Source organism: Rhincodon typus, chromosome 4 (genome assembly GCF_021869965.1).
Source record: "Rhincodon typus isolate 14 chromosome 4, sRhiTyp1.1, whole genome shotgun sequence".
Taxonomy (NCBI): Eukaryota; Metazoa; Chordata; class Chondrichthyes; order Orectolobiformes; family Rhincodontidae; genus Rhincodon; species Rhincodon typus.
The window spans coordinates 35,191,340-35,203,930 of NC_063335.1; the positions used below are offsets into that span (position 1 = coordinate 35,191,340).

At 37.5% G+C, this 12,591-nt stretch overlaps 1 protein-coding gene across 4 annotated transcripts in view; it reads right to left on the reverse strand.

Annotated features, from left to right (window-relative positions):
• snrka (SNF related kinase a) overlaps positions 1 to 12,591 on the reverse strand; it is a 40,071-nt gene that overhangs the window by 21,091 nt on the left and 6,389 nt on the right. For 2 of the 4 annotated variants that reach the window (XM_048595772.1, XM_048595774.1), the window contains exon 2: positions 4,298 to 5,021. The exons of 1 other annotated variant lie outside the window; for it this stretch is intronic. In XM_048595772.1, the coding sequence (XP_048451729.1) occupies positions 4,298 to 4,886 (589 nt within the window). In that variant the 5' untranslated portion in view covers positions 4,887 to 5,021. Of the gene's footprint in view, positions 1 to 4,297; positions 5,022 to 11,122; positions 11,193 to 12,591 lie in introns of all 4 variants that reach the window. One more of the 4 variants, XM_048595773.1, reaches the window with a different exon arrangement.

Sequence of the window (12,591 nt, forward strand, 5' to 3'; positions counted from 1 at the left end):
AGGCGTGGTTACAGCAAACTTGCAGAGGATGTTTCCATTACTACGAGACTCTGGAACCCGAGAGCATAGCCTCAGAGTGAAGGGACAACCCTTTAGAACTGAGAGGAGGAGGAACTTCTTCAGCCACCCGGGTAGTGTATCTATGGAATTCAATACGACAGAAGGCTATGAATGCCAAGTCATTGAGTGTATTTAACAGAGATAGATAGATTCTTGATTAGTAAAGGGATTGAAGGTTAGAGGGAGAAGGTGGGGAAATGGGGTTGAGAAACAATAATCAGCCATGATCAAATGGCAGGGCAGACTCAACTGGGCCAAATGGCCCAATTCAGCTCCTATGTTATGTGCAGGACCAAAGAAATTTGATGTACCCAGGTCCTGCTGCTAGCCGATAGAAGTAGAAAGTCTAGTTAGCTGTTTAAAAAGGTGGCAGCACTGGTAGGTAGAGCTGTTCATAAAGAATACACTATTCTAGGCTTCATAAATAGGGTCACAAACCACAAGAGCAGGGAAGTTACGATGAACTTAAAAGACACTAGTTAGTCCTCATGTGGAACACTGTACAGTTCTAGAAGGCACACTATAGGAAGGATAAAAATGCATATGAAGGCAAAGCGAGAGCCGACTTTAATTGAATATTCGCTGAGCATGATCAAATATTCTACTTCACAAATAAGTATGTCCGCACTCTCACCAACTTTTGAGTGGGTCATGGTTAAAAAGAGGGAAGATTCAAGAGGTTTCACAACCACTGGAAGGAATGAAATTCCAAACATCTATTTTGATGTTTCAATGATGCATCTGGTAAGTAGGGGAAAGGAAAAGGGGATAGGTGTGGATAACACATTGATAGATTGTAAAATAATTTTAGGCAGATTGCAAAAAGTCAACATTGATATAACAGCTAATTAATAAAATAGGTGAATGGACCTAAGCTTGACTGCCCAATCAAGAAGTGTTTGCAAGATACTTGGATAGAGGAAAGGTGGTTTATTTGCTAAGCAGACCCATACACAGAAATCTGAATAAAGATATTGTCTGGATAACTTTTAAGCAGTCTATTGGTCCTAAAACAATCTAATTATACAGGAGCAAAGTGACCAAGGACTAAAAAACACCGGGTGACAGACACAGTTCTCCCCCAAACTGAGCCCATTAATATCCAATGACTGATATACATTTCCCTCTGAAAACACCCAGAAGTCATTTGATCATATAATTTCAAGTTAGATATCTGTTTCTTTTTTGAAGAAATTGACAAAGCAATTATTGCTTCCACTAGAAGTCTGCTTTACACATCGACTAATCTATAAGGTTCTCCGTTAGCAGATTCTACATGAATTGGAGGATCATTAATTTTAAACCTCAGATTTGTAATTTGTATGCAGTCTCCATCAAATAGCCTGCTTTTCTCTACAAATGTCAAAGTATCTGCATTTCAAAGATTTCAGTGATGGACCTTAATCTTCTCGCTATTGAAAACAAATTTAGCAATATACCTCTTTCTTCACAAAACATCCTTTTTATCTCATCTTCATCATACTCAATGCTATATTGCTAGAATTGTGAATACGTAGGTTCTATATTCCTGATTAGGACAACCTATGGTGGTATTTATAATCCACTGTAATGGGCTAACCCAACAAAAAGAGGAGAATGACTTATGTACAAAAATGTGGTTCTATAAAAGGCCACTACACTCAGCATATCACAAAATTACTTTGGTTAGAGTGGTAGGGGTTGCATCATACTATAGCACCGAGGAGCTTCCGATGTCTGTTTCTGTTATCAGCTACACAGGGGATAATTGTAAACCTGCAAATGTGCCATCTTTGTTCTTCCTGAGTGTGCATATACTTGGATCACCAATAAGAAAATCCTAATATCTTTCACCAAAATGAGATGTGCACTGGTTTCACATTCCAATCAAACACACTCCGAGTCACTTACAGCTGCATTTTAAGTGCCTAGCCTTTGGCACTCCATTTTCGGAAACAACCCTGCAGCTGTTGATTGATACATAATTTCGCACCAGTGTTTGATACTCTTCATAACAGCAAAATCTTCACTCTTACAACACTAAACCACACTCAGCAGTATTGGGCCTCACCATCCTCAATAAATCACCCTCTACTCCAGGATAATTCCAGCAAGAAAATGCAAGACCAGAGCTCTCTATTCCACTATCATAGAAACTAATAAACCGTTCAGTTCCTTGAAGCTGTTTCACCATTCAATGAGATTAGAAGCAATATGTCTCTTAATAATGTTATCTAATATAGACTGGTCTTTAAAATTTTGAGTGAGCCAGCATCTAAAACATTTGAGGGGGGACAGCTCCAGCTCACTACCCTTTGTGTGAAAAATTGTTTAACTCTGGAACGGCTTGGTTCTAATGTTAAAGATTATTTCCTCTAGCTTTGGATTCTGTAGATAGCAGAGCAAGTCAGTGTCCCTTAATCAGTTTAAAAACCTCAATCAAATGATTACTTGACTTTCTAAATTCAGAGGGATACACCTCTGCAGTCTAGTATATTCTGATGAATCCTACTGTGCTCCTGTCAAGGTGCAGTGCCCAAAACTGTTCAGTTCTTCAGAAAGGGCCAGACATGGCTTTACAATTTGAGTAATAACTTACTCTTCTCCATTCCGAAGCCCTTGAGCTACCAGCCGATATTCCATGAGCCTTTACTTATTCTACTTGCACACTAGCTCTCAAATGATTTGTGCATGTAAGTATGCTCAACGTGCTTGACAAGTTCAAAATATTTACGCATTTATACAGGAGAGAGAGAGAGAGAGAGAGAGAGAGACACACACAACTCATAGAAGTAATTCAAAACCAGGAGACCACAGATTCATTAGTTTAACTTCATTATAGTCAGGCTGCAGCAGGCATTAATAAACATATGCTGTCATATATAGAGCTTTATAGAATCCCAACCTTGCTTCAAAAAAAGCATTTCAACCATCAGGCCATTTTTCTTTCAAAGCATAAGTGCCCAATTAGTACAGTTTATTTTAATTTTCAAGAAGTGTTTTGATAAAGTGTTACTACCCAAGAGGTTCCTAAATAAAATTTCTTCTTGAGGTTTTGAACTTGATAATAAAATGATTGCATTCACATAGAAGGTAGTATTTAATGATGGTAGCTTTGGGGGGAAACTAGGAACTAGCGAAGTCCCACAGGAATTCTCGTCAGGCCAGTTTCTCTTCATTTTTAGTAGTAATCTAGATGGAGGCATGGAGTGGGTGGGGGAAGAAATATTGATTACAAAAGACATACGCAATAGACAAACGAGTTGCTCGAAAGTGGACCCGAACACACTGGGAGAGTGGATCTAGCGTATGATAGATGACTTCCAACACATGCAAACACCACTTGACGCATTGGACTGGGTGGCTATTGTGGTATGTATATGTCATAGGAGTTGGCTGCTCAAGACTAAACTGAAAAATTATTTGAAATGTTATAAATACATAACTGGCGTTACTCGGCATTGACAAAGTAACCAGCACATTGGGACAACTAGACATAAAACTAGAGTTACAAGTTCTTATCCAAGACCTTCATGCAGTTAGATCTAGAATACTGTAACCCTGTTTTGGTCTATTCACATCACTAGGTGCACTAAAAAATCCAGAAGACAACCTTTCTATTAATATTTGCTTAAAGGCCTGGTTATCAGATTAGGTTCAGGGAACTGGGATTTCCTATTTAGGAAAATTGCTAGGGATGCAGTTTAGAGTTAGAATTTTAAAATAATTAAAGGAAAAATAAACATTTTAGTTAGATGGAAATAGGAGGACTAAGGATATCACCACAAATTACAGACGCACATGGTTAGACAAGTGTGGATTTTTACAAGTCTTCAAGGAAGTAGCTAGGTGGTTTCCTCCATGGGAAAGGATTTACAAGTCATTGTAGATAGACAGCAAAAGCACCATCAGTCACGTCAATTATCATGATTAACCAAAATCGATTAATTTTTTTGTGAAGTCAGAGTTAATTTTTCCTATATGAGGGCACGTATTTTCTCCCTTTCAGAAGGATCAGGGGGTGCAAGAGTAGGCAGTTTTGAATTGCACTGTGCCATTAAATGTTGAATGGACCAACTGAATCTTTTGTCTGTCCTCCATTTTTATATGTGCAGTTACAACTGGGCCAAATTTTAAAATATTGCAATGCAATATCTGTCCAAAAACAAGAGAGACTAGGAACATTCCATATTGTTATTGAAGCAAAAAAAAAAAAAAACTTATAAAACCAAAATGTCCTTATTTATCATGAACATACCTACTGCAGGTGCGTCATACTCATCGCCGAGAAGAATCTCTGGGGCAGAATACGCAAGAGACCCACAGCTTGTTGTTAACTTCTTTCCAGGTTGAAACTTGTTGCTAAACCCAAAATCTGTAAGTTTTACAATTCCTTGTTGTTCAAAGAAAACCACATTTTCTGGCTTAAGGTCTCTGTGAACAACATGTAGTTTATGGCAATAGGATATTGCATGCACTATCTGTGCAAAGTATTTCTTTGCTAAATCTTCACTAAGACCATCTTCATGTTTCATGATGTAATCATACATATCACCTCCATCTCCCAATTCCAGAATGAGATAAAGTTTGGTTTGAGTGTCAATCACTTCATACAGACGGACAATGTTGGGATGTTGCACAAGTTTCATGCATCGTACCTCCTGGAACAAGTGCCCTGTAGCTACAGTGTCCAATTTTGTTTTATCAATGACCTTCACTGCTACTTTTTCTCCAGTGAAAACGTGGCGAGCAAGTTTCACAACTGCAAAGTGGCCCCTGCCCAATGTTTTATCCAAATCATATAGCCCAGCAATTTTTCCATCATATCCACGTTTAAAACCTGCCATGCTGCTTTCAAAACTGGAAGCAGAACAGAAGATGTTTATATCCAGTAGCAGATAAAATGTGCCAATATGCAATTATTTCAAAAATTCCATCACAGACAAAGAATGCATTTTCCCCAGTGTTTAATATGATGAACCCTGTAATACAAAGAAAAGGAAAACATTAGCTTTACTTAAAAGTATAGCACTATGTGTAAATCACAGTCTAGGGAAAATATTTTCAATTTATATATCTACAGAATTAAAATAGAATGGAACGACAAAAATCTGCGTGATTTACGCTATTGTAATTTCAGCAAAAATAAATGCATGAAATGCCATACTATTTCTTAAACAGTTACACATTTGATAGAATTTATGGAATTTCATAATTTACAACTTAGAAGAGCATCAAAAGTAATGGGATTTCAAAGGCAGTTTACCTGATCAAGATTTCATTTCTACTCATTAATAGTACAAACTAGGCTACACAGAAAGACTACATGCAAATTAACCAAATAACTCAACTGTGCTGGGGTATGCTGGCAACTAAGACATGAAACATAGCCAAAAAGTGGGACAATTGAAAATTAAAAGACAAACATACAAATCTCTCTACGAATGCTGCAACTGCAGAATTGAAGGTTAAGTCATTACTGAGACACTGGTAATAACACAAGCACAGATCATGCACAGATTTCAACTCAGCCTGTAGATATTTTAATATTGTTAACCATTACCCTCTTAAAATGACACTGTACATCAAGAAACAAAACATTACTTGCTACTGGTAAGTAGTTTTCTAAACATGGAAAATTTAATTCTGAAAAGACAGCCATTCAGCTTACTGTACTTGGGGAGAAAAAAAAAGACAACTAATACTCCACTTCCCAGCACTTGTCCGTAGCCCATTACGTTATGGCACATGAGTTGAAAGTTCCAACCTCCAAGACTGTTTCAGGAAGTGTTAATTCCATAACCCAAACAAACAGTCCTCAACTCCTTGCTAAACCTTCTGTTAATTACTTTAAATCTATGCCCCCTGGTTACAGACTTTATTATTAAGGGAAATAAGTCCTTCATATTCAAGCGTGACCTATCCAAACATCAATTAAAACTCTCCTTTCCTAGCAATATTCTCATAAATCTGCTTTGCACCTCTCTAGCGTGATCATATCCTTCCTGTAATACAGGAGCCAGAAATGCATACAAATATTTTAATTATGGCCAAACCAGTGTTTCTACTTTTCATCACATAGTATCTGCCAGACAATTTAGAAAGAAATTTAAAAACAGTGCTCATAGATGTAAAAGTTATATGATTTGCAACACAATGCCATGTGATAAACCACAAACATTGACAAAAGGTCACCAGTATATGTGCTAAATTCTTCAGTTTCAAAAACGCATTGACGTCATTACTAATGTCTCAATATTCTAGAACTATCAACTTAACTCTATAGGTGATTTACAAAGTGTCAGTAAGATAGCTGCAATGAAAAATAAATTCATTAAATGTACTAACAGATACCAAAGACAAGGAAATATTTTAAAACTCCCTATGGAATATAGAAAGACAAAGTAATCACAATTAAACAACCGTGTACATTTGATTCTACTCTTTCCACATCACGCTTCCTTTTCATTTCCTCTACGGTCACCGTTATCAATTATCCCTTTAAATTTACATATTACATTACTGCTTAAATTCAGCAAAGTCAGTCTTTGGAATAAAAGGTAAAAGGTGTATTTTTCCCCAGTTAGAATCAAATTGAGGCTTCAAATATCGAATTCTTGTATTATAATTTTGCAGTTCATTATCAAATAAATTTTGAAATCATTTTTCAATAACTTGCATGGGTTATCTGAAATTTACTTAAAATGAAGAGCCACTTGCAAGGATCTTCTAGGTACAAAGCACCAGGTAGTTCTGTGAAGATCAATAACCTGATATAAAACTTGTTCCATTTCAACAAATCTCTTGCTATTTCAATTCTGTATACATAAATAACTTTAATGTCTAGCTTGAAAGATTCAAAGAGGGCAAAAGTCAAATTGAGAATAAGAACAAATTGTCATCACACAGATGCCAAAGCCTTTTTTCAAGCAAGTACAGCATACCACTAACAGGCTCTTCCAACATTATCACCACTGCAGGCTGTTATATTATTTTACATTATGATTCCAAAACTAACCCAAGAAATATACATAAGAAAGCTCTCGGAGCAGGTTTGGAAAGTACTTTGGAAGGAAACTGTCCAATTAAGCAATGGGTTTAGATGTTTCTAATGTAGAGCTGATGAGACTTGTACTATAATGCAAACATTAAAGTTACAAATTTTGACAAGAATTCAATAAATATATTCTGTATATCGAATCCAAGACAAAATAAAAACACATGCAGTCCACTTTATGTTAGATCTGTTATAGTGGGCATTAAGTCAGAACCAAGGTTAATGAGTAATCTGCTTTATATCCATGGTATCTAACAAATCTGGAATTGCTGTCTAATGTCAATATTTCCTTCTTACAATATGTGCTCATGTGGGAAGGAATTTAAACAGATTTTTTAAAAGAAAACTTTATAAATATGTATATAGACCTTGGATACAGAAAGGCTCAAGTTTTTGTCATGTTTGTCTCAATTACCTTAGTGTTGAGTTCTCATTTGTCCATTTCTGTTCATGTCCTATGCCTGCATAAATAATCATAAATCACTACCACTTAACATTCCCCAACTTTTGAGAAGCAAGTCATTTTTGTCACCCCAGAAAAGGCATCTCCATGCCTAAAAAAAAATTAAGTTTTATATTTTCTTTCCACAATAATTTTAGTCTGAAGCTTGTCTGGTGAAAAACTCCCTTTAAACATAACCTTATTCACTTAAGTGGCAAACAGTCCTGCAACGTGTAGAAGAACATACTACAGTAAGTGATAATCTAATCTTAAATATCCATGCCAAATATTAGTGAATTACTAGCGTGTCTGCCAAACAAAATTAAAAAGTGCACATTGATTAATGTTGATTGCGTGGAAATAACCAAGCTCAAAAAAGTAAAACCCTCTTATAACTCAATGTAAAACAGCTCAATTTAAAATTACAGATCATTATCGGAGAGGTACAATACAAATAAAAACAACTTGTCATGCAAAAATCAAACTTTACTATAATTGGACAGCATTTTAAGATACTAATAAACAGTTACATTGCTTTGATTTTGATGGTATATAGAATTGATGTTTTAAAATATATACAGTAAAAGACAAAATAACTGGGTTTATCTAATGTCAGAATGTCTGGCCCAAACTTTTGTTAGCTTATTTAGCTAAGTATCTTTTGACCCCCAAAATATAACTGTTTTGCACATCTTGTATTTCAAAAGGTTTTTATTTTAGTTAAGGTGAAAATTCACAGAAAGTCTTTTGTATTGTAACCAGGATACTTTAATTAAGAAGTTAGAATAGGCAAAATGTTTTCATTGCTTTTTCTAATGCAACATAAATATAAGGAAAGGTAAAAGAGAACTAAGTTCTTGCAAAGCTGATGCATCCGCTAGGGATAATTTTGAATGTAAAACTAGCTGACGCCCCAAAACTACAGAGTAAGGCAACTCATGATACAGCTACGACGTGAAGGTGCGTACGTTGGACTAGGGTAGACAAAACCAGAAGTCACACGACACCCGGTTACAGTCCGACAGGTTTATTTGAAATCAAGTCTTCGGAGCGCTGCACCTTCGTCAGATAAAGTCACGTCCTGGTGTCATGTGACTTCTGACATGATACAACTGACAAGGGAGGTGGTGAAAGTGATAGGTTCATATAAGCAAATAAAAATCTGATATAATATGTATTCTACAGATATTTTGTAAAGTATAAACAGTAGTAAATTCTGGATAAAGTTTCAGTATTCAAATTTAAAGGGAGGTATTGAATAAAGATTCAGAATTGAGATGTTAATTCTGGTTAATCGCAAGTAATGCTGAAAAAAAAATTAGTAAATATGCAAATTAGCTTAATCTAAATAAAGAGTTGTGTACTGGCTGAAGATTGAAATTATATATTGTAGTTGTAAATTTACCAAGCATTCTTTTTCCCAGGGCAGAAATGACTATTATGAGGTGACATAATTCTAAGGTAACTGGAGGAAGGTATAGGGGAGATGTCAGAGGTCGGTTCTTCACAGAGAGAGAGGTGGGTGCGTGGAATACGCTGCCGGCGGTGGTAGTGGAGTCAGATACATTACGGACATTTAAGCGACTCTTGGATAGGCACATGGATGATAGTAAAATATAGGGTATGCAGGGTAGTTTGATCTGAGAGTAGGATAATAGGTCGCCACAACATCGTAGGCCGAAGGGCCTGCACTGTGCTGTATTGTTCTCTGTTCTTACTTCATTGAAGCACCAAAATTAGCATAAGAAGATAAAAACCAAAAGAACTGCGAATGCTGTAAATCAGGAACAAAAGCATAAGTTGCTGGAAAAGCTCAGCAGGTCTGGCAGCATCTGTGAGGAAAAGAATCAGAGTTAATGTTTCAGGTCTGGTGACCCTTCCTCAGAACTGATGGTAGTTGGGAAAATGTCAGCTTATATACAGAAAATAGGGAGGGGGTGGGGTAGGGAGTAAACGATAGGATAGAGCCTAAAGAAACAGAAGAGCAGTTGGACAGACAAAGGAGTTGATAACGATCCGGCTGTGAGGGTGATTGGTTGTTAATGGGGACTGTTAGTGACTAACAATAGGTGGTGTGTAATGGTGTGTGGGGTATAGGGCTAGGACATGGGAGAGTTTAGGCCCTAAAATTACTGAACTTGATAGAGTCCAGAGGGATGGAGGGTCCCCAAGCGGAGAATGAGGTGTTGTTCTTTCAGAGATAGTAGGAACTGCAGATGCTGGAGAATCTGAGATAACAAGGTGTAGAGCTGGACGAGCACAGCAGACCAAGCAGCATCAGAGGAGCAGGAAAGCTGACGTTTTGGGCATAGACCCTTCATCAGAAAAATGGCCTTTCTGAAGAAGGGTCTCGGCCCGAAACCTCAGTTTTCTTGCTCCTCTGATGCTGCTTGGCCTGCTGTGTTCGTCCAGCTCTACACCTTGTTATCTCTGTTGTTCTTCCAGCTTGTGTTGTGCTTCACTGGAACACTGCAGCAAGCCAGAGACAGGCATGCTGGCCAGGCAAAAGGGTGGTGTGTTGATGTGGCAGGCAACAGGTAGCTCAGGCTCTTTTTTTGCGAGCAGAACGTAGATGTTCTGCGAAGCAGTCATCCAGTCTACGCTTCATTTCCCCAACGTACAGGAGACCTCATTGTGAGCAGTGAATGCAGTAGACCAGATTCTGGGTAAGTGCAGGTGAAATATTGCTTCACCTGGAAGGTGTGTTTGGGCCCTTGGATACTGGTGAGGGAGGAGGTAAATGGGCAGGTGTCGCACCTTCACCAGTCATGGGGGAAGGAGCCGTAGGGCTGTGGGGGGGGCGGGAGGCATTGGGGGTGAAGGAAGTGTGGACTAGGGTATCCTGGAGGGAACAGTCCCTGCGGAAAGCAGACGGGGAAGGGAGGGGAATACGAGTCTGGTGGTGGCATCTCGCTGGAGGTGGCGCAATTGGCATCTGATGATCTTCTGGATGTGGATGCTGGTGGGATGGTAAGGGTCTAAAGTGGACCAGACCAAACCCACTTCAAACAAATAAAAGGAGATAGCCTAGATTCTAACCTTTTCTTATTTAAAGGCAAGTGTAAGGTGCTGTGTTCCAGATGTAATTCAACTGGTTACACTACTTGGCTTTAAGCAAAACACACTTTATTCTTACCATATAGTTAAAATACAAATAAATAAAAAGAATTGATATAAATTTATTTCTATTTGGAAAACTTAACAGAATAATAGGTTATTTAACTACTAAACAGCAACTGTTCTAATATAGTAACATTCCCATAAATTCACCCATTCGCTGCTTCTATTGTTCCAACATTTTTAACAAAAAACCCAAGGACTTACAAGCTGCTTACTTTATTGGCTTGAAACAGACTTAAGCATTTGTGTCTCAACTTCTCTTCATTAAAAAAAATGACAAAATACACCTCTTAAAACCATAGTATCACCACAGTATGGTGAGGTTATTGATGAGGGATTTAAGAACAAGAACAAAAAAAATTAAAAATTAAGACATTTGTGTTCTGAGATTTCCTTACTTTCACAAAACTGTATAATACACGTGAGAACACTTTATCTAACCAGATAAAGAAAAAACTACTTACTTTTCAGGATTCAATACAAAACAGTAGTTTCAAGGGTGATATCTCAAGTGTTTTTTTCGATGCACTGAACCTTTTAAGACAGTGACCAAAATAATGCTGTTATCCTCGAGACACGTACACTATTCATTCATGTCATGACACTAACACCTTCACTAGCAGATTTATAACTACCAGCATTTCATTTAGGTACTATAGCTCAAAATGTTTGATAACTGTACTGCTGAGATGTGTTATGATTCCAAATCACGGGATTACCAGACCAGGCAGATCCTGGAATAAAATCCAAAATTCCTAGAATGGCTTCACAGATCAATTTTTTAAGTTCATGTGGTCAGTCACTGAAATACAATCACATGAGACTGAAGAATTTCTTTAGCAACAGAACAGAAAACATATTGCACAAAAGAAAAACAAAAAAAGGACCTACATTTGGAAAACAGTTCTGAAAATCTTAAAACACAAAGCCCAACACAGTTCTCAATCCTCTCCCAACATTATAACTTACAGGAACTCAGTCACACAGCATATAGACAGGCCCTTTGGCCCATCATGTCCATGCCAACTAATAAACACCAAACTACACTAATCCCATTTACCTGTATTGGGTCCATAGCCTATGACCTGGAACTTTAAATATTGCAAACTTTTTATTAACCAGCACCTATGGAACCAGGAGTGCACCAGTTAATCAAATATTCTGATTGATCAAGAAGTCCATGTAATCAACGTTAAAAACATGTACTAAGTAATAAAAACATAATGCAGGAAGAATACATGTCACAGTTACAATTTATTTGCAGCATGAATCACTTACATAATAATGTGACTTTGTCTTGTATAAAAATTACCAGCAGAGAGTCTTCTCACTCACATCCTCAAATAATAACTTGGACATTGCAGAGATTACGATAATACAATAAACTTCCAATATTTGAGGTATAAAATTTTTGCTGGTTTATCAAGAGTGCCAGTTCCTAAGGTGCCAATTAAAACGTTTACTGTACTCATCTAGATGTTTCTTACGTGCTGCGAGTGTACTTGCCCTCACCACTCTCTCAGGCGGAACGTTCCATATATCAACCACCCCCAGGTGAATTGTTTTCTCTCAGATCTCCTCTAAAATCACTTGCTTCTCATCTTAAAAACTTATGTCCTTTGACCTTAGACACATCTGCCATTGGGGAAGAGATTCCTTCAATCTACTGTCTAGGTCTCAATTTTTTTAAACCTCAATCAGATCCCCCCCTTACAGCCTTCTCTGCTCTAAGGAAAACAAGCACAGCCTATGCAGTCTCTCCTTGTAACTGAGACTTTTCACCCCAGGCAACATACCGATGACTCTCTTCTACACCCTTTCCAATGCAATCACTGTGACGACCAGAACTGCACACAGTATTCCTTCCATGGCCTAACCATTGTTTTATAAAATTGTAATAAGACTTCCTTGCTTCTATATTCTACACCCCAGC